At 45.5% G+C, this 17795-nt stretch overlaps 1 protein-coding gene across 3 annotated transcripts in view; it reads left to right on the top strand.

Annotated features, from left to right (window-relative positions):
- PIK3CG (phosphatidylinositol-4,5-bisphosphate 3-kinase catalytic subunit gamma) overlaps window positions 1–17795 on the top strand; it is an 82598-nt gene that overhangs the window by 63274 nt on the left and 1529 nt on the right. For all 3 annotated transcript variants that reach the window (XM_034433628.3, XM_034433627.3, XM_034433626.3), the window contains exons 3-10: window positions 1312–1377; window positions 4513–4738; window positions 5685–5788; window positions 6555–6701; window positions 8821–8911; window positions 12550–12680; window positions 14404–14515; window positions 16800–16957. In XM_034433628.3, the coding sequence (XP_034289519.2) occupies window positions 1312–1377; window positions 4513–4738; window positions 5685–5788; window positions 6555–6701; window positions 8821–8911; window positions 12550–12680; window positions 14404–14515; window positions 16800–16957 (1035 nt within the window). The remainder of the gene's footprint in view (window positions 1–1311; window positions 1378–4512; window positions 4739–5684; window positions 5789–6554; window positions 6702–8820; window positions 8912–12549; window positions 12681–14403; window positions 14516–16799; window positions 16958–17795) is intronic.

The following is a 17795-nucleotide window of genomic DNA, read 5'->3' on the forward strand; positions in this document are numbered from 1 at the left end:
TCCCTCATAAAAGTTATTGCATTACATTCTTGATTAAATTATCTTTCTATTGATATATAATTTTATGGTACTACTCAAAAAAAAAAAAAAAGTGGCATTATTAGCTAGTTTTAGAAAATACACTTTTCCCAAAATGTTTCCACAATTTTGGCCACTGCTGTACGTAACTATTAAGAATTAAGCTTTACTAAAGAGAGACACCGTCCGCTAGAGAGAAAGAGGATGGGCTCCAGCATGAGTCCGAAAGCTTGGAAGTAAAACCCGGTGACTGGCCCAGATTGGATCTTGCAACATTGTCCTGGGATATGTATATTCGCCTTCAGATGTGGAGAACTTTTTTTTTTTTTTAAATTTGATTTATATGCCGCCCTTCTCCGGAGACTCAGGGCGGCTTACAATGCGTTAAGCAACTTGCTCAAACAATAGGCCATTTGCAAAAGGGAATTGCATCTAATCCTGTTAGATGCTGGGTATGGCATGTGTGGGAAATCAGTTTTTATTCCTTGTTACATCTCCGGTATTCGCAATTGGCGTTGTCAAATAGCAATGCCTATTCTATTGTGTATAGGGACGTAGTGGCTCAGTGGCTAAGATGCCGAGCTTGTCGATCGAAGGGTCGGCAGTTCCAACAGTTCGAATCCCTAGTGCTGCGTCATGGGGTGAGCTCCCGTGACTTGTCCTAGCTTCTGCCAACCTAGCAGTTCAAAAGCAGGTAAAAAATACAAGTAGAAAAATAGGGACCACCTTTGGTGGGAAGGGAATAGCGTTCCGTGCACCTTTGGTGTTTAGTCATGCCGGCCACGTGACCATGGAGACATCTTCGGACAGCGCTGGCTCTTCGGCTTTGAAACGGAGATGAGCACTGCCCCCTAGGGTCGGGAACGACTAGCACGTATGTGCGAGGGAAACCTTTACCTTTATTCTATTGTGTGTCCTTCACACAATGCTCGAGATACACTGTTTAAGCCTCCCGGAGACAGTCATTTTAAGAGGGGGGGGGGGAAATATAAGTGTCTACCCGAATTTGCCTAAAATTCATACAAAATATATCACTTGCATCTCCTGAGGTTTATCAGCTACATGGCGTCTCGAGGCTGAAGCGATGAAGTTTACACTTTTCTTCAGGTGTTTTGCTGGCCCACGTTCAATTTCTTAGTTTGCACAAAGCTTTAAAAAAATTTAAAAAAGATAGGCAGGAAATTAAAAACGAATCCCATGATGCGCTAGGAGAAATTCCAGATAAGAACCCCCCAAAATTAAAGTAAATCATTGTTCGTGCTTATTTTTCTTTTTTCCCCCCTCTTATTTCAGGCAGTCAAATTTGAGCCTTACCATGACAGCGCCCTCGCTCGATTTCTTCTAAAGCGCGGTTTGAGGGTAAGTATTGGCAAAGATTTAAGTCAGATGGCGCATCTATGGAGTGTCTCAGTCATCCAGGTCATGGTTGTCCCAAAGGTGCTTTTCAAGTAGTGTGTAGTGAACCCCAGGAAAGCTGCACACCCATTTGCACTACTCAGGTGACTCTGAGGACACAGACAAATCTCCAAGCGGCCTCAATGACTCTGGTGTGGCCCGTCAGCAGCCTGTGCAGCCAGTAGCTGATTCCAACAGCGAGGAGGCTGGTGTGGTGCTGTGCCAGCAGCCTGTGCAGCTGGCACTCGAGTCGGACAGTGAGGACGCTGGAGAAGATGTGGTGCCAGAGGCGGGGATTCAGCCAGGGCCTTCAGAACCTCCAGAAGCTCCCTTAAGTGAAGAGGACGAAGAGGAGGAGCCTCTTCTCGATGCACGGGCGCGCAGAGCTGCCAAAAGGCAGGAGTGGCTCCTCAGGTGGAGGTCTCCTCGAGAGTAAGGCTTGGGGCTAATTGGCCACTCCCTTAGCCTATTTAAGGAGGAACGCCAACTGAAGCAATTTTCAGGGAACAACTTCGTTCACTCTCCTTCACGTCTGGATCTTAGTTCTCTGCAAGTTGCCTCTGGGCTTTCTGCCAACCATAGTAAGATTACGATTATTTATTCTTTGGATTCTTGTAGGCAGTTAAGAAAGATAATTAACAGCCATTGTTTGAAAAAGACTGATTTAGTTTAGTAAACTAAGGTTTGTACAGACTTTGTGCGTGCTGCGTTCTTTGGGGTCCGTAGCTGGGGCAGAACAGACTCTCTAAAAAGGATGCAAATGACCAGCTTTTCTGCAAGGAATATAAATCCTTCCGTTCCCCACTGTCCAGTCAGAGCTGAAGAAGCTTCTTGGATGAGAAGTGAAACGCCTTCAAAGAAAAACAAAGTCCAGTGGCCTTCTGAAAAAAGCACCTTTGGGACGTCAGACGGAGTGCTAACATGAGGCAGGACCATAAGAGTTGCTTTGTAAAGTCAAAGAGTAGAGTTTGATTTTTCATGTTTGACTGAAATGGTAGACCAAGGCTGAAACACCGACTTGGTAGTAATTCATACACAAAAGTCAGCTTGTTTCTTGACTTTAGTTGGGTTGGACTAGAAGACCTCCAAAGTCCCTTCCAGCCTTATGATTCTATGATACAGGTAATCCCCAACTTACGACAGTTCATGTGGTGACCATTCGAAGTTACAACGGTGCTGAAAAATGTGACTTATGACCGTTTTCCACACTTGCAACCTTTGTAGTATCCCTGTGGCCCCGTAATCAAAAATTGAGGCTCTTGGCCGTTGATTCATATTTATGACGGTCGCAGTGTCCCAGGGGTCATGGGATCCCCTTTTGCAACCTTCTGACAAGCAGTCAATGGGGAAGCCAGATTCACTTAACAACCATATAATTAATTTAACACTTGCAGTCATTCCCTTAACCAGTGGTGGGTTCTTCCTGGTTCAGCCCGGTTCGGCTGAGCCGGTAGCAGTGATGATATGATGTCACCGAACTGGTTCTGCCCCCCTGCCCCCCCCGCATTATTCTTACCTTTTATTTGGCCCCACCCCCAATCTATTGCTGCCTCCTGAGTCCCAGCTGATGGGCTATAAGGAAAAACTGTTTAAACTCTTGCCACGGGGCTTCAAAGGCAGTTTGGTGGTAGACCGGTGCCTGCAAAAATAAATGGGTAGACTGGTACAGCTCTGCAAGCAATTAAAAGCCTGATAAACCAGTACCTCTGCTAAATCCTAAAGAATTGTCACATGACCATCAAGCCACACCCACAAAATAAGCCATGCCCACAGAACCGGTAGTAAAAAATTTTAGAACCCACCCCTGCCTTTAACCACAAAGTTCGTAAAGGGAGGCGAAACTCACTTAACAGATGTCGCTTCACTTAACCACAGGAAAGCTTCGGCACGATTGTGGTTGTAAGTCGAGAACTGCTTGTACTATGTTTCTGATTTGCAAAATCAGATCTCTTTTATATATATGTATGTGTGTGCGCGCACATGTATGTATATGTGTATGTATATGTATATATGTATATACCGTGTTTCCCCCAAAAATAAGACCCTGTCTTATATTTTCTTGAACCCCGAAATAAGCGCGAGATCTTATTATTTTGGGGCGCATGGAGCAAGATGGAGCTCCTCTTGCCATCTTACCTGATTTCCAGCTCTGCGTTTAAATATTTTTGGGGAGGGCTTATTTTCGGGGGGGGGCTTATTTTAGCACATGTGCTCAAAAGCCCGATTGGGCTTATTATCAGGGGAGGTCTTATTTTCAGGGAAACAGGGTATATATTATTTATACATTTTTTTTAGTAAACATAAAAATTCAATATGTACATGAACAGTCTGTTGTCTGGGTACAGATATTTTTGAGAAATAATAATAGTAAAAACAGCAATAATATTCATACCATTGATAATAATCACATCATCATCATAATATTGACGGTTGACTCAGCCTTCCATCCTTTCTAAGGTAGGTAAAATGAGGACCCAGATTATGGGGGCAATTTATTTATTTTTATTTATTTATTTTAAATTTATATAAATAAAATTTATAAATTTTATTATTTTATTTATTTTATATAAATAAATTTATATAAATAAACTGACTTTGTATAAATATACAAAAGTATGAAGGCTATTGCTTAACGCATTGTAAGCCGCCCTGAGTCTCCGGAGAAGGGTGGCATATAAATCAAATTTAAAAAGAAAAAATTGCTTATCCATACTAATAAACCTTCATTGTATAATCAGTCATTCTCTTAAACTTTTTAAGTTTCTAACTTTTGTTTCTGTTAGCTAACCATTGGTAAAACGAATCCCATGTTCAAAAATATTTTGCTTCTTCCTTCTCCTTAATTTTAAGTGTTAATCTATCCATCTCTGCACATTCTAATATATATATTTTTAAATTACACTTTCATCTGTTCTTCATTTTCCCACTGTTGTGCAAAAGCAATTCTCGCTGCTTTTAACAGATGTAAAATTAAATATGTATTCCCTTTTATTGTACTTTTCTGGTAAAACCCCCGACAAGAATATTTCTGGTTTTAGATCTAATCTAGATCAGATCTCTTTAAGAACCCGTCTTAGATGCTACCCTTTCCATTCATAGAACAAGCGGATCGGACACTTCCTGTTCTGGTTTTTGAGAAGCGAGATTGCTCAATCCATGCACTACCAGCAGAGGTTTGCCGTGATCTTAGAAGCGTATCTGAGAGGTTGTGGCAGAGCGATGCTGAAGGACTTCCTCAGGCAGGTCCAAGTGACGGAGCTGCTGCACAAGGTCACCAGGGAGATCAAAACCATTTCTGCAGAGAAGTACGACGTCACCCCGCAAGGTAGGCGATGTCTTGAGAAGCGTCGTTTCAGATCTCAGGCGTTCGCCTCCCTCGTTTTTAGTCGCCGGCAGCAAAGTCCGTGGTATCTTTGCATCAGAGTTGTGGTTTCCAGATGCGTCGGTTGCGAATCAGATTTTTAAAAAAACCCTAAAAAGATACTCATAGAAGAGACTTATCGGTAGCTCAGGGTTGAACTCTGGGGTCCTCGGTGCTCTCTGAGCTTGGTGGTTTTCTCGCAGATGTTTTGTTACCAAACTAGGTAACATCAGCAGTGCTAGAAGGGAGAAGGGTTTGTCAAGTAGAGGAGGAGGAGGAGGAGGAGGAGGAGGAGGAGGAGGAGGACGGCGACGACGATTTTGAGACCCTTGGTGTTCTCTGAGCTTGCTTGTTTTCTTGCAGATGTTTTATTACCAAACTACCTAACATCATCAGTGCTACGAGGGAGTAGGGTTTGTGGAATAGAGGAGGGAGGGGACTGTGGGGCCTTGGTGCTCTCTGAGCTTGGGGGTTTTCTTGCAGACGTTTCATGACCCAACTAGGTAACATCATCAGTGCTAGAAGGCAGGGAGGTTGGAAAGAAGGGAGGGAGGGAGGAAGGAAGGAAGGAAGGAAGGAAGGAAGGAAGGAAAGAAGGAAGGATGGAGGACTGTAGGGTCCTTGGTGCTCTCTGAGCTTGATGGTTTTCTCGCAGACGTTTTGTTACCAAACTAGGTAACATCAGCAGTGCTAGAAGGGAGTGGGATTTGCAGAACAGAGAAAGAGGAGGAGGAGGAGGAGGAGGGAGAAGACTGTGGGGTCCTTGGTACCCTCTGAGCTTGGTGACCGCTGTCCTAACGGAGAAATAGGGGATGTACCAGCAATTCCTCACCCCGTTTCATTCTAATTGAATTATGTTTCTGATTTTTTTAAAAAAATATTTTTTTCCCCCCACTCTCATTTTTTTTAGTCATCGCGCAGCTCAAACAAAAACTCGAGAGGCTACAGGACAACAGGTTTCCAGAATGTTTTAGAGTTCCCTATGATCCGGGACTGAAAGCAGGAGCACTGGTGGTAAATATAATTTCCTTCTCTTTTTAGCAAAGTCGGATGAATGAGGGTCAGTGGGATTAGAGGCGAAGAGGTTGTAGAAAAAATGGTTTTAAAAGTTTAAAAAAAAAAAAATCGGCCACGCCCACCTAGTCACATTACCCCCCCACCAAGCCACGCCCACCGAATTAGTAGTAACAAATTTTAGATTTCACCACTGATGTATCGTAAGGGATGAGGTTGATCCCAAGAAGATGGATTTCAAACTCCGTGTTTCACATTTTTAATTTCATTCGGTTTGAGACTGCAGGTAGTCCTCGAATTACAACGGTTCATTTAAGTGACCTTTCAAAGTCACAACGGCCCTGAAAAAAGTGACATAGGACCGTTTTTTCACACTCGCAACCATTGCAGCATCCCTGTGGTCACGTGATCAAAATCCAGAAGCTTGGCAACTGGCATGTACTTATGACTGTTGCAGTGTCCCGGGGTCACGTCATTCCCTTTTGCCACCCTTCTGATGGGCAAAATCAATGGGGAAACCTGATTCACTTCACAACTGGGTTACTCATTTATCGACTGCAGCGTTTCAATTAGCAACTTGGGCAAAAAATGTCATAAAATGGGGGAAAAACTCAAGTTAAATGTCTCGCTTAGCAACAGAAATGTTGGGCTCAATTGTGGTCATACGTCGAGGACTATCTGGAGATGTTCGGTCCTGGCCTTTAATCATGAGATGTCAATTCCGGCGGTGAACAGTGTAGTTATAAGTGTCCCTCTTTTCTCGCAGATCGAAAAATGTAAAGTAATGGCCTCCAAGAAAAAACCTCTGTGGCTAGAATTCAAATGCGCGGATCCAACCTCTCTCTCCAGCGAAACCATCGGCATCATCTTCAAACACGGTGATGATCTGAGACAGGATATGCTCATTTTACAGGTAATATGTATACAACACACTGAGGGAAGCGAGTGAGATAGGAGAACTTCTCAGAGTTGTCAAAACTTGATTTCATTGAGGGCCGCATCAGGGCTGTGTTTGATCTCGGGGGGCAGGAAGCAGGGGGGACGTGGCCATCTTGACGTCCCTTGTGTTGGGGGGCGCCTGTGGTGGCTTTTTTTTTTTTAAAGAAAAAAAGCCTCTGACCATCAGGCAACTCAGCTGGGATCGTCAGAGCTTTTTAAAAGCATTTTTTTCTACAACCTTTTCGGCCAAAGAAGTTGTAGAAAAAATGCTTTTAAAAGGCTCTGACGATCCCAGCTGAGCCGCGCGATCATCAGAGGCTTTTTTTTTTACTTTTAAAAGCATTTTTTCGGCCGAAGAAAAAATGCTTTTAAAAGTAAAAAAAAAAAAGCCTCTGATGATCGCGTGGCTCAGCTAGGCGGGGGTGGGGGCAGGGATTTTTGCTACCGGTTCTCCGAACCACCCGCCGCCATTGCCACTGGATCGGGCGATCCGGTCCAAACTGGGAGCATTTCACTCCTTATTTCTACCCATTGAAATTATATGGATGTGTCCAGATGTTCAGCTTAGTGATAGAAAGCGCACTTCATCTCTTCTTTCGTCACTCAACAAACCTTTTATCTCATTCACCGAGATGAAGGTGACGGAAACGAGCATAGAAGGCAGGATGTTTATGCGTTTTAGTGAACCGGATTTTTTTTCTTTTTGAATTCTGCTTCACAAGCTGCTTCTGTTATTTGTCTTGTCAAGATTGTTTTGCAACATTTATATAGTATAATTCAGAGCCCAGGGCCTGCCAGATGTTTGGACTGCATCAAACTCACTCCCCGATCATCCCCGTGCTAACGGAGGCTGTCATTTTCATTCTGCCTGCAGGAATTCTATTTACTTACTGCATATTTATATTGTTTATTATTTATATTTCCTATTTCTTAACCATCCATCTCCTTCAGACAGGGTCCCTGGGCAGGGCCATAAGGAAATAACTTGCTTGTTTGATTTTGTGCGTTCTGTTTGGCAGCTCAACTCCGTAGCTTTCATTTACCCTGTTTCCCCCAAAATAAGACATTCCCCTGATAATAAGCCCAATCGGGCTTTTGAGCGCATGGCAATAAGGCCAAGCGCTTATTCCAGGGTTCAAAAAAAATATAAGACAGGGTCTTATTTTTGGGGAAACACGGTAGTAAGTTTAGTGAGTCCATGTCACTGTCCTGTAATGAAGAATTTGATTTGAAATAACGTATTGAATTCATATGAATGTTTCTAAGATTTTTTTAAAAGACAAAAATAGCCCCTGTTGGACCAGCTTGGGCATTTAGAAAAAAAAGACCCTTTACTCCATTCATAATGAAAGATATATTTTAACTGAAGTCAAGTGGTTACACTGTAAGAAAAGCCAGATCTGAAAGTTTCCTGGGTAAACTGAATAATTTCCCATTGTCCCGGGTGTTCTTGCTATTGGGCGGACATTTTCCTTCCATTCCTATGCCTATGTCCCTGGACCTTTCAACAGTTGTCTCAGGTTGGCATTTCTGGTTCCTGACATCCTCCCTCCCCAGGGGTAGGCTGCTGGGGGTTCGGGAGAACCTCTAGCTAAGATTCTGTGCAGTTCGGAGAACCCCCAAATCCCACTCCGGGCTGGCCCCGCCCATCCCACCCCGCCCCTCCCAGAAGTCCCCACACGGCCCCCTTTAGATGCAGGTAAGTGCAGGGCGTGCGCGGAGGCTAGGGAGAAAAATGGGCCTACCGAAAATTCGGGAAGGCCAGAAACGGGCCTGTTTCCGGCCTACAGAGGGCCTCCGGAGCCTGGGGAGGCCATTTTCACCCTCTCGGAGGCTCGAGGAAAACCTCCAGAGCCTGGGGAGGGCAAAAACACACACCCCTCCATGGTGCAGTAGGCCAACTAGGCCACGCCCATCATGGCCACGCCCACCCAGCAACCCTGGGCAGAGAACCCCTTGCTCAAATTTTTGAAGCCAACCCCTGCCCCTCCCCGTAGTTTATGGCAGGCCGCCATCAAAGCAAAGTAGAGCTGAAGCGATGTGATGGCAGATCTGACAGTCCCCTGATGCGGTTTGCCTTTTCTTTCTACTAGATACTTCGAATCATGGAGTCAATATGGGAAGAAGAGTCCTTAGATTTATGTTTATTACCCTACGGATGTATTTCGACAGGGAATAAAATAGGTAATGTATTTGTCCGAAGCAGAGCTTTTAAAAATCACAACTTAGTCCAGAATTTATAATCATTCGTTTAAGGACCGTTTGAAGTTACAACGACTCTGGGAAAAAAAAAGCGACTTATGACCGTTTTTTACACTTAACAATCGTTGCAGCCTCCCCGTGGTCACGTGCTCAAAATTCAGACATTTGGCAGTTGACTCATATTTATGACCATTGCAGTCTCCGGGTTCATGTGATCCCCTTTTGCGACCTTCTGATGAGCAAAGTCAATAGAGAAAGCCAGATTCACTTAACAACCAGGTTCCTAACTTAACAACTGCAGTGATTTTACTTAGCTACTGTGGCTAGAAAGGTCGTAAAATGGGGCAAAACTCACTTAATGTCTCACTTAGCAACATAAATTTTAGGCTCAGTTCCCACAGGAGTTGAAATGTTTTGATGTGATGAAAGTCAAGCTTTTTTTCAGCTTTTTTATATCTGAAGTATAGTAGACTATGGACGTGGTAGCTCAGTGGCTAAGACACTGAGCTTGTCGATCGAAAGGTCGGCTGTTCAGCGGTTCGAATCCCTAGTGCCGCATAACGGGGTGAGCTCCCGCGACTTGTCCCAGCTTCTGCCAACCTAGCAGTTCGAAAGCACATAAAAAATGCAAGTAGAAAAATAGGAACCTCCTTTGGTGGGAAGGTAACAGCGTTCCATGCGCCTTTGGGGTTTAGTCATGCCGGCCACATGACCACGGAGACGTCTTCGGACAGCGCTGGCTTTTCGGCTTTGAAACGGAGATGAGCACTGCCCCCTAGAGTCGGGAACGACTAGCACATATGTGCGAGGGGAACCTTTACTTTTTTATATCTGAAGTATTTTCTCTAAAGAAGCTTCACTGAACGTTCTTAGTAATAACTTCTTCTTCATTTTTGGGGTACCCAGAGATTTTGGATTTGTGGATTGCATAGGTAGCCATCTCACAAAATATGTCAGTCTTATATGGAGCTCTCTTCATTTAAGTAAATATAAATAACGAGATATGACACATGATAATCAATCTTGTCAGCTTCTCATTTGACCTGAATGGCACACTTGGGGTATTTAAACCCCCCCCCCCAATTAATTTGGTGCCTGACTGGTTTATTTCCTATTGCTCTGGAGAAATTAAATCTTTCACTTTGTGTCTCCATTTCTTTTTTCATTTCAGTATAACTGAATTTACATTACGAAAGGGGTGGGCTGCTATGGCCTTTACGACCTATGGACTTCATCTCCCAGAATTCCTGAACCAACATGGCTGGCTGGCTCAGGAATTCTGGGAGTTGAAGTCCACAGGTCCTCAAGGGGTCATGGTTTCCCATCCCGGCATTATGGGGACATAATTACACCATTGCTCATGTTCTGAGTGATGAATTGCGACATTTTCCCTCGTCTCTTCCTCCTTGAGGTGATATTTCAGCTAGGGCCACAGCTGCGGCGGAAGGATGTTGTCACAGACAGCATATTTATTTATTATTTATTCTGGGTTTTCAAGGCAGTTTATCTAACGTCCTGTGAGCTGGATTGAGTTGAAAGAGAGTAATTGGTCTGAAGTCATCTAGATAGCATCTTCCCTGGGGGAAGATCTGTCTGTCTGTCTCTCTCTCTCTCTCTCTGTGTCTGTCTCTGTCACTCTGTCACACACACATAGACACACGCTTCTATCTGTCTATCTGTCTATCTCTTTCTCTCTCATCTCTATCTATCTAATCTCTCTCTCTCTCTGATCTCTCTCTCTCTCTCTCTCCAGTATCTATATCTATGTATCATCTACACTATCTATCTATCTATCTATCTATCTATCATCTCTCTCTCTCATCTCTATATCTATCTAATCTCTCTCTCTCTCTTTCTTCTCTCTCTCTCTACAGTATCTATATCTATGTATCATCTACAGTATCTATCTATCTATCTATCTATCTATCTATTTATCTATCTATCTATCTATCTATCTATCTATCATCTATCTATCTCATCTCTATATCTATCTAATCTCTCTCTCTCTCTGATCTCTCTCTCTCTCTACAGTATCTATATCTATGTATCATCTACAGTATCTATCTATCTATCTATCTCTCTCTCTCTCTATCTATCTATCTATCGTGTTTCCCCGAAAATAAGACCCTGTCTTATATTTTTTTGAACCCCAAAATAAGCACTTGGCCTTATTTTCGGGGAAGTCTTATTATTTTGGGGCGCGTTGAGCAAGATGGGGCTCCTCTTGCTGTCTTACCTGATTTCCAACTCTGTCTCCCTAACCCTAACCAGTGGAAATGGCGGAGACCAACTGTGCATACGGTTAAATATTTTTTTGGGGGGCTTATTTGGGGGGGGGCTTATTTCAGCGCAAGCGCTCAAAAGCCCGATTGGGCTTATAATCAGGGAATGTCTTATTTTCGGGGAAACGGTATCTATCATCTATCTGTCCATCCATCCATCCATCCTGTCCTATGCCTGCCTGCCTGCCTGCCTATCTGTCTCTCTCTCTCTCTCTCTCTCTCTCTTGATCTATCAATCTATTAAACATCTATTCCACTCAATTTGCCTATAAGGTGACTCAGTACTTATGAGGTAGTCTAGACAAGAATGACTAGATGTAGCAACACTACTTTTATTATGAGGTTATGAGGTTATAGTAATAGAAACTTGCAAGTCTGAACGTACCCCTCCCTGCCCCTCAATTTTACTCCCCCCAACTTGTGTTTGTAAATCAATTCAATTCAGTTCAATTAGTTCAATTTATATACTGCTGTCAAGTTTCCGAAAGATGCCCTAATTAATTCATGAGCCATGATCCAAACTTCAAAGGAAATACAGTCATTTATTAGGAGCAACATTCCAGCAATACTCGGATGCAGTTAGGACTGATCCCACGTAAATTTACGTTCCCCTATGACCCTGTCTCTCCCCTCCTCTCTGGCCATCTCATAAATCACATTCTCCAATTAACCACTTTGGCTGGCTGTGAAACCTAACACCCTCCTTCTGATTGCAGTCAGGAAGAATGTATGGAATTCACTTCAGTTCTCCCTCCCTCCTGCTCATGGCAACTTGAAAGCTTTGCAAGTTGACAGCCGCCTTTATCCGAAGACTCAGGGCGGCTTACAATGCATTTAAAAAGCCATTATAAAAACATTTAAAAATTAAAACATTAAAACTCATTCATACCATTCATGGCCGGATCTCACAAGATCGCAACAGCGAGATCAACGGCCCCAGGCCTGCCGGAAAAACCAGGTCTTCACCGCTTTTTGGAAGGCCAATAGAGTGGGGGTGGTCCGGACCTCAGGAGGTAACTGGTTCCAGAGAGCTGGGGCAGCCACAGAGAAGGCCCTCCCCTGCAGGCCCGCCAGCCGGCATTGTTTAGCTGACGGGACCCGGAGGAGACCAACTCTGTGGGATCTTACCGGTTGCTGGGAGCTATGCGGTAGAAGGCGGTCTCGAAGATAGGCCTACCTGTCGTCCTGATCTATTTTCACTATCTTAGTCTGGTCTATTTTATAAAACTGACAGTAGCACATCTGGAAGGGGAGGAAGAAGAGAAAGAAATGGCGTGATTCTTCCACCCTGCAGTGATGCTATTGGTTCAAACCTTACTTTCTTTTCTTTTTAAACAGGAATGATTGAAATTGTAAAGGATGCTAATACAATTGCCAAAATCCAGCAAAGCACAGTTGGGAACACTGGGGCTTTTAAAGATGAAATACTAAACCAGTGGCTTAAGGAGAAATGTGTAATTGAAGAAAAGGTACGTGTTCCTATTACTGCTACTCAGGGGTGAAATCCAGCCGGTTCTGACAGTTCTGGCGAACCGGTAGCGGAAATTTTGAGCAGTTCAGAGAACTGGTAGCGGAAATTTTGAGTAGTTCTGAGAACCGGCAAATACCACCTCTGGCTGGCCCCAGAGTGGAGTGGGAATGGAGATTTTGCAATATCCTCCCCCCAGGAGTGGGGAGGGAATGGGGATTTTGCAATATCCTTCCCCTGCCACGCCCACCAAGCCACACACACCAAGCCACACCACGCCCACAGAACCAGTAGTAAAAAAAAAAATTGAATTCCACCAGTGCTGCTACTGCTATTATTTCTGTTTGAAAAAGTATTATTTCTTTGTAAGCCATTACGGGGTACTTCAAGAGGTGTCCAACCTTGGCAACTCTTAAGACGTATGGACTTCAATTCCCAGAATTCCCCAGACAGTATAAGAGGATTATCTGGAACTTGTGGGGGGGGGAAATGACAGGATGGATATAGGAACATTCACTTAAGAAGAGGGAGGGAGGGAAGGAGGGAGAAAGAGAGTGACTTTTAGCATACTGGATACCAGTATCTATATGTTCCACTGCTCTGTATTTGTTTTAGATCATTTTTTTAAAAAAAATCTTTTCACTATGCCTTGTGAGTCGATAAACACTCTACATTTGCTTTTCTTTTCTTTAGTAAATCCTCTGTCTTTCCTGATCATTTGTAAAACAATCAGAATCAGGGGTGGGCTTCAAATATTTGAGCAAGGGGTTTGCTGCCCCATTGCTGGGTGGGCGTGGCCATGGTGGATGTGGCCATGGTGGGCGTGGCCTAGTCGGCCTCCTGTACCATGGCGGGTGGGGCGTTTTTGCCCTCCCCGGGCTCTGAAAGCTTTTATTGAGCCTCCGGGAGGGTGAAAACAGCCTCCCCAGGCTCCGGAGACCCTCTGGAGGTTGGAAACAGGCCCGTTTCTGGCCTTCCCAAACTTCCGGTAGGCTCGTTTTTCACCCTCCCTAAGCCTCTGTGCGCGCCCTGCACTTACCTGCATCCAAAACGGGCCGCATGGGGACTCCTGGGAGAAGCAGGATGGGCGGGGCCAGCCAGGAGTGGGATTTGGGGGTTCTCCGAACTGCACAGAATCTTAGCTAGAGGTTCTCCCGAACATGTACGAACCCCTAGCAGCCCATCCAATCCACAGATATGTAAGAATGTGAAGGTTGTTGAGTTGCCAGCACCAACTTGATAAGAGGTAGAATCTTGGTTGAAATCAAAACCATTTGATTAAATTGATCTTGCATATACCCATAGTCCTCGAGGTACGACCACAATTGAGCCCAAAATTTACGTTGCTAAGTGAAAGATTTGTTAAGTGAGTTCTACCCCCCCCCCCGATTTTACGACCTTTCTGGACACAGTTGCTAAGTGAATCGTTACAGTTGTTAAGTTAGTAACCCGGTTGTTAAGTGAATCCAGCTTCCCCCTTGACTTTGCTGGTCAGACGGTCGCAAAAGGGGCCCACACTGCAACTGCCATAAATAGGAGTCAGTTGACAAGCGTCTGAATTTTAATCACGTGACCGTGGGGATGCCGCCACGGTTGTAAGTGTGAAACTCACTTTTTTCAGCAGTTATAACTTCGAACGGTCACTAAATGAACCGTTGTAAGGTGAGGACTATCTGTACTGCAGTTTGGCACAAAGCTGGTAATCTGAACCATTTCCTTAACAGTTTCAGGAAGCCGTGGAGCGGTTTGTGTATTCTTGTGCTGGATATTGTGTGGCAACCTTCGTACTTGGCATAGGAGATAGGCACAACGACAACATTATGATCACAGGATCAGGTACGTTTTGATTGAATGAGTGACAGCGTTGACAGGGGTGTCAAATTCGATTTCATTGAGGGCCACGTCAGGGTTGTGTTTGACCTTGGGGGGCCAGGGTGGGCGCGGCCAGCTGAATGTCACTCATGTCGGGGGTACCGGTGCTGGCTGTGCCAGCAAAATCCGGCTCCCAAACTCCATTTCCGGCTGCGACGGCCTCCTGCAACCCTCTGCCAGCGAAAACGGGCTCCCAAGCTCCGTTTTCGACTGCGACAGCCACCTGCAACCCTGTGCCAGCGAAAACGGGCTCCCGAGCTCCGTTTCCGGCTGCGACGGCCTCCTGCAACCCTCTGCCAGCGAAAATGGGCTCCCGAGCTCCGTTTTTGGCTGGGACAGCCTCCTGCAACCCTCTGCCAGCGAAAATGGGCTCCCGAGCTCCGTTTTTGGCTGGGACGGCCTCCTGCAACCCTGTGCCAGCGAAAACGGGCTCCCGAGCTCCGTTTCCGGCTGCGACGGCCTCCTGCAACCCTCTGCCAGCGAAAATGGGCTCCCGAGCTCCGTTTTTGGCTGGGACAGCCTCCTGCAACCCTCTGCCAGCGAAAATGGGCTCCCGAGCTCCGTTTTTGGCTGGGACGGCCTCCTGCAACCCTCTGCCAGCGAAAACGGGCTCCCGAGCTCTGTTTTTGGCTGGGACGGCCTCCTGCAACCCTGTGCCAGCAAAAACGGGCTCCCGAGCTCCGTTTCCGGCTGCGACGGCCTCCTGCAACCCTCTGCCAGCAAAAACGGGCTCCTGAGCTCCGTTTTTGACTGCGACGGCCTCCTGCAACCCTGTGCCAGCGAAAATGGGCTCCGGAGCTCCGTTTTCGACTGCGACGGCCTCCTGCAACTCTTTGCCAGTGAAAACAGAGTTCCGTTTTCCCTCCTGAGCTCTGTTTTTGCTGGCAGAGGCACCACGGGCCGGTCCTTTGCTGTTTTCAGGGCAGCCCCACGGGCCAGATCGAAGCACCCCACAGGCCAGATACGGCCCCCGGATCTTGAGTTTGACACCCCTGGTCTAGTCTACGACAAAAAGTCCATTTGCACCACTCCATCAAGAAAGGCATCATTCCTTAACTGGTTGGGTTTGGTGCTGATTATTTATGCCTTGGTTATATTCTGACTTGACTACTGCAATGGGATGTCCGTGGGGCTACCCTTGAAACCTCTCCAGAAGTTGCTGTTAGCATGGCAAATAGCAGTGTGATGGCCAAGTAGTGTAGGAAAAGAGAGAATACAGGTAGCCCTCAACTTACGACCACAATTGAGCTCCAAATTTCTGTTGCTAAGTGAGACAAGTTGTGAGTTTTGCCTCATTTTACGACCTTTCTCATCACAGTTGTTAAGCAAATGGCTGCGGTTGTTAAGTTAGTCGCACGGTTGCAGACATTGGATAATAGAAAAGAGGAACAATCAAAGTTACAACGGCACTGAAGAAAATGACTTACTACCGTTTTTCATATTTACGACCATTGCAGTTTCCCCGTTGCAATCGTGAAGTTAGTAACACAGTTAAGTGAACTTGGCTTCCCCATTGCTTGTCAAAAGGTCATAAGAGGATCACGTGATTCCCCGGGACACTGCAACCGTCATAAATAGGAGTCAGTTGCCAAGCATTTGAATTTGATCACAAATTCAGGATGCACTAATGGTTGTAAGCAATGGTGGCATTCAGCCGGTTCGGGAAAACCGGTAGCTAAATTGGTGGCTGGCCCCTTTCCATACACCCCATTTTGGCTCCCAGGTAAGTGCAGGGAGGCCTTTTAGGCCCAAAACGGCGGTCAGGGGGGTGCGGTGCCCCCCCAGCCCATTTTTGTTGCCAGGGGAGTGCAGGAGGCTGCCTGTCACACCCCCTGGCCACGCCCACCATGGCCACGCCCACCCAACCGTTCTTTAGGGCAGAGAACCTATTCTATTGTTAAATTATTTGAATCCCACCACTGGTCTTAAGTATGAAAAATTGTCATCAGTAATTTTCTTCGTGGTGTTGTATCTTCGAACGGTCGCTAAACGAACCATTGTAAATCGAGGACGACTTGTGTAAGACGAACGAAGAGAACTGATGGCAAGGAATGCAGTCCTTTGATTATAGAAGAAAAGCAAATTTTGACAAAAGTTGGAGAGCTTCAATTATAAAAGCAAACATACAGATGGAAGGCCCAAAAAAGTTGTTGTTGTTGTTTTTTTTTTTGGTTAAAAAGTCATCCTTTTTGATGTGTTTTTAATTACCCGGCATAATATGGATTTTTTTCCCCCTTTTGTTTCCAAGGTAATCTCTTTCATATCGACTTTGGCCATATACTTGGAAATTACAAAAGCTTCCTTGGAATTAATAAGGAAAGAGTTCCTTTTGTCTTAACACCCGATTTCCTTTTCGTCATGGGGACATCTGGAAAGAAAACAAGTCTGCGCTTTCAGAATTTTCAGGTAAACTGGCCAACAAATAATCCTTGTGTCACGGTTCCAAGTAACACACCCAACGAAAGAAAACTCCGAGCCTTGAAGTTCCTCAAAGTTCCATTTTATTAGAGATGGCATATTGGCACATCTGGGACAGTGGTGGGTTCCTCCAGGTTCGGTCCGGTTCAGCCGAGCCGGTAGCGGTGACGATATGACATCACCGAACCGGTTTCCCCCCCCGCCTTCCCCCCCCACGTTATTCTTACCTTTTATTTGATCCCACCCCCAATCTATTGCTGCCTCCTGAGTCCCAGCTGATGACTAGAGGGAAAAAACTGTTTAAACTCTTGCCGCGGGGCTTCAAAGGGCCGCCCTACAGCTGATCAGTGTTAAAAGCAAACAAATGAGTCGGGTCGTAAGTGCGAGGACTGGTCGTAAGTGCGAGGACCTTCCAGAAATGACACTGACCAGCTAGCCACGCCCACCTACTCACATGACCTCCAAGCCACACCCACAAAATAAGCCATGCACACAGAACCGGTAGTAAAAAAATTTAGAACCCACCCCTGATCTGGGAAAACCCGAATCGGAAAGCTTCCAGGTTTTCCCCACCCAAAGGAAAGTCCGAGTCCCTGCCCAGCACCCACATGTTCCATCGCGTGGCCCAATCAAACCACCGTCCCAACTGGAGATGTCTCAGAGTTTCATCCCCCCAGGCGCAGAGCAAGATGTCCTTGACTCTCTGAGAAAGGAATGTTATTATGACGAGAGGTGGTATTCATCCGGTTCGGACCAGTTCAGGCGAACCGGTATTGCCGACCTATGGGTATGGGTATGGGTGGGATTGGGCCCACCCACCCGGGTG

The sequence above is a fragment of the Pantherophis guttatus genome, chromosome 7, assembly GCF_059756535.1.
Source record: "Pantherophis guttatus breed Tessera chromosome 7, ASM5975653v1, whole genome shotgun sequence".
Classification (NCBI taxonomy): Eukaryota; Metazoa; Chordata; class Lepidosauria; order Squamata; family Colubridae; genus Pantherophis; species Pantherophis guttatus.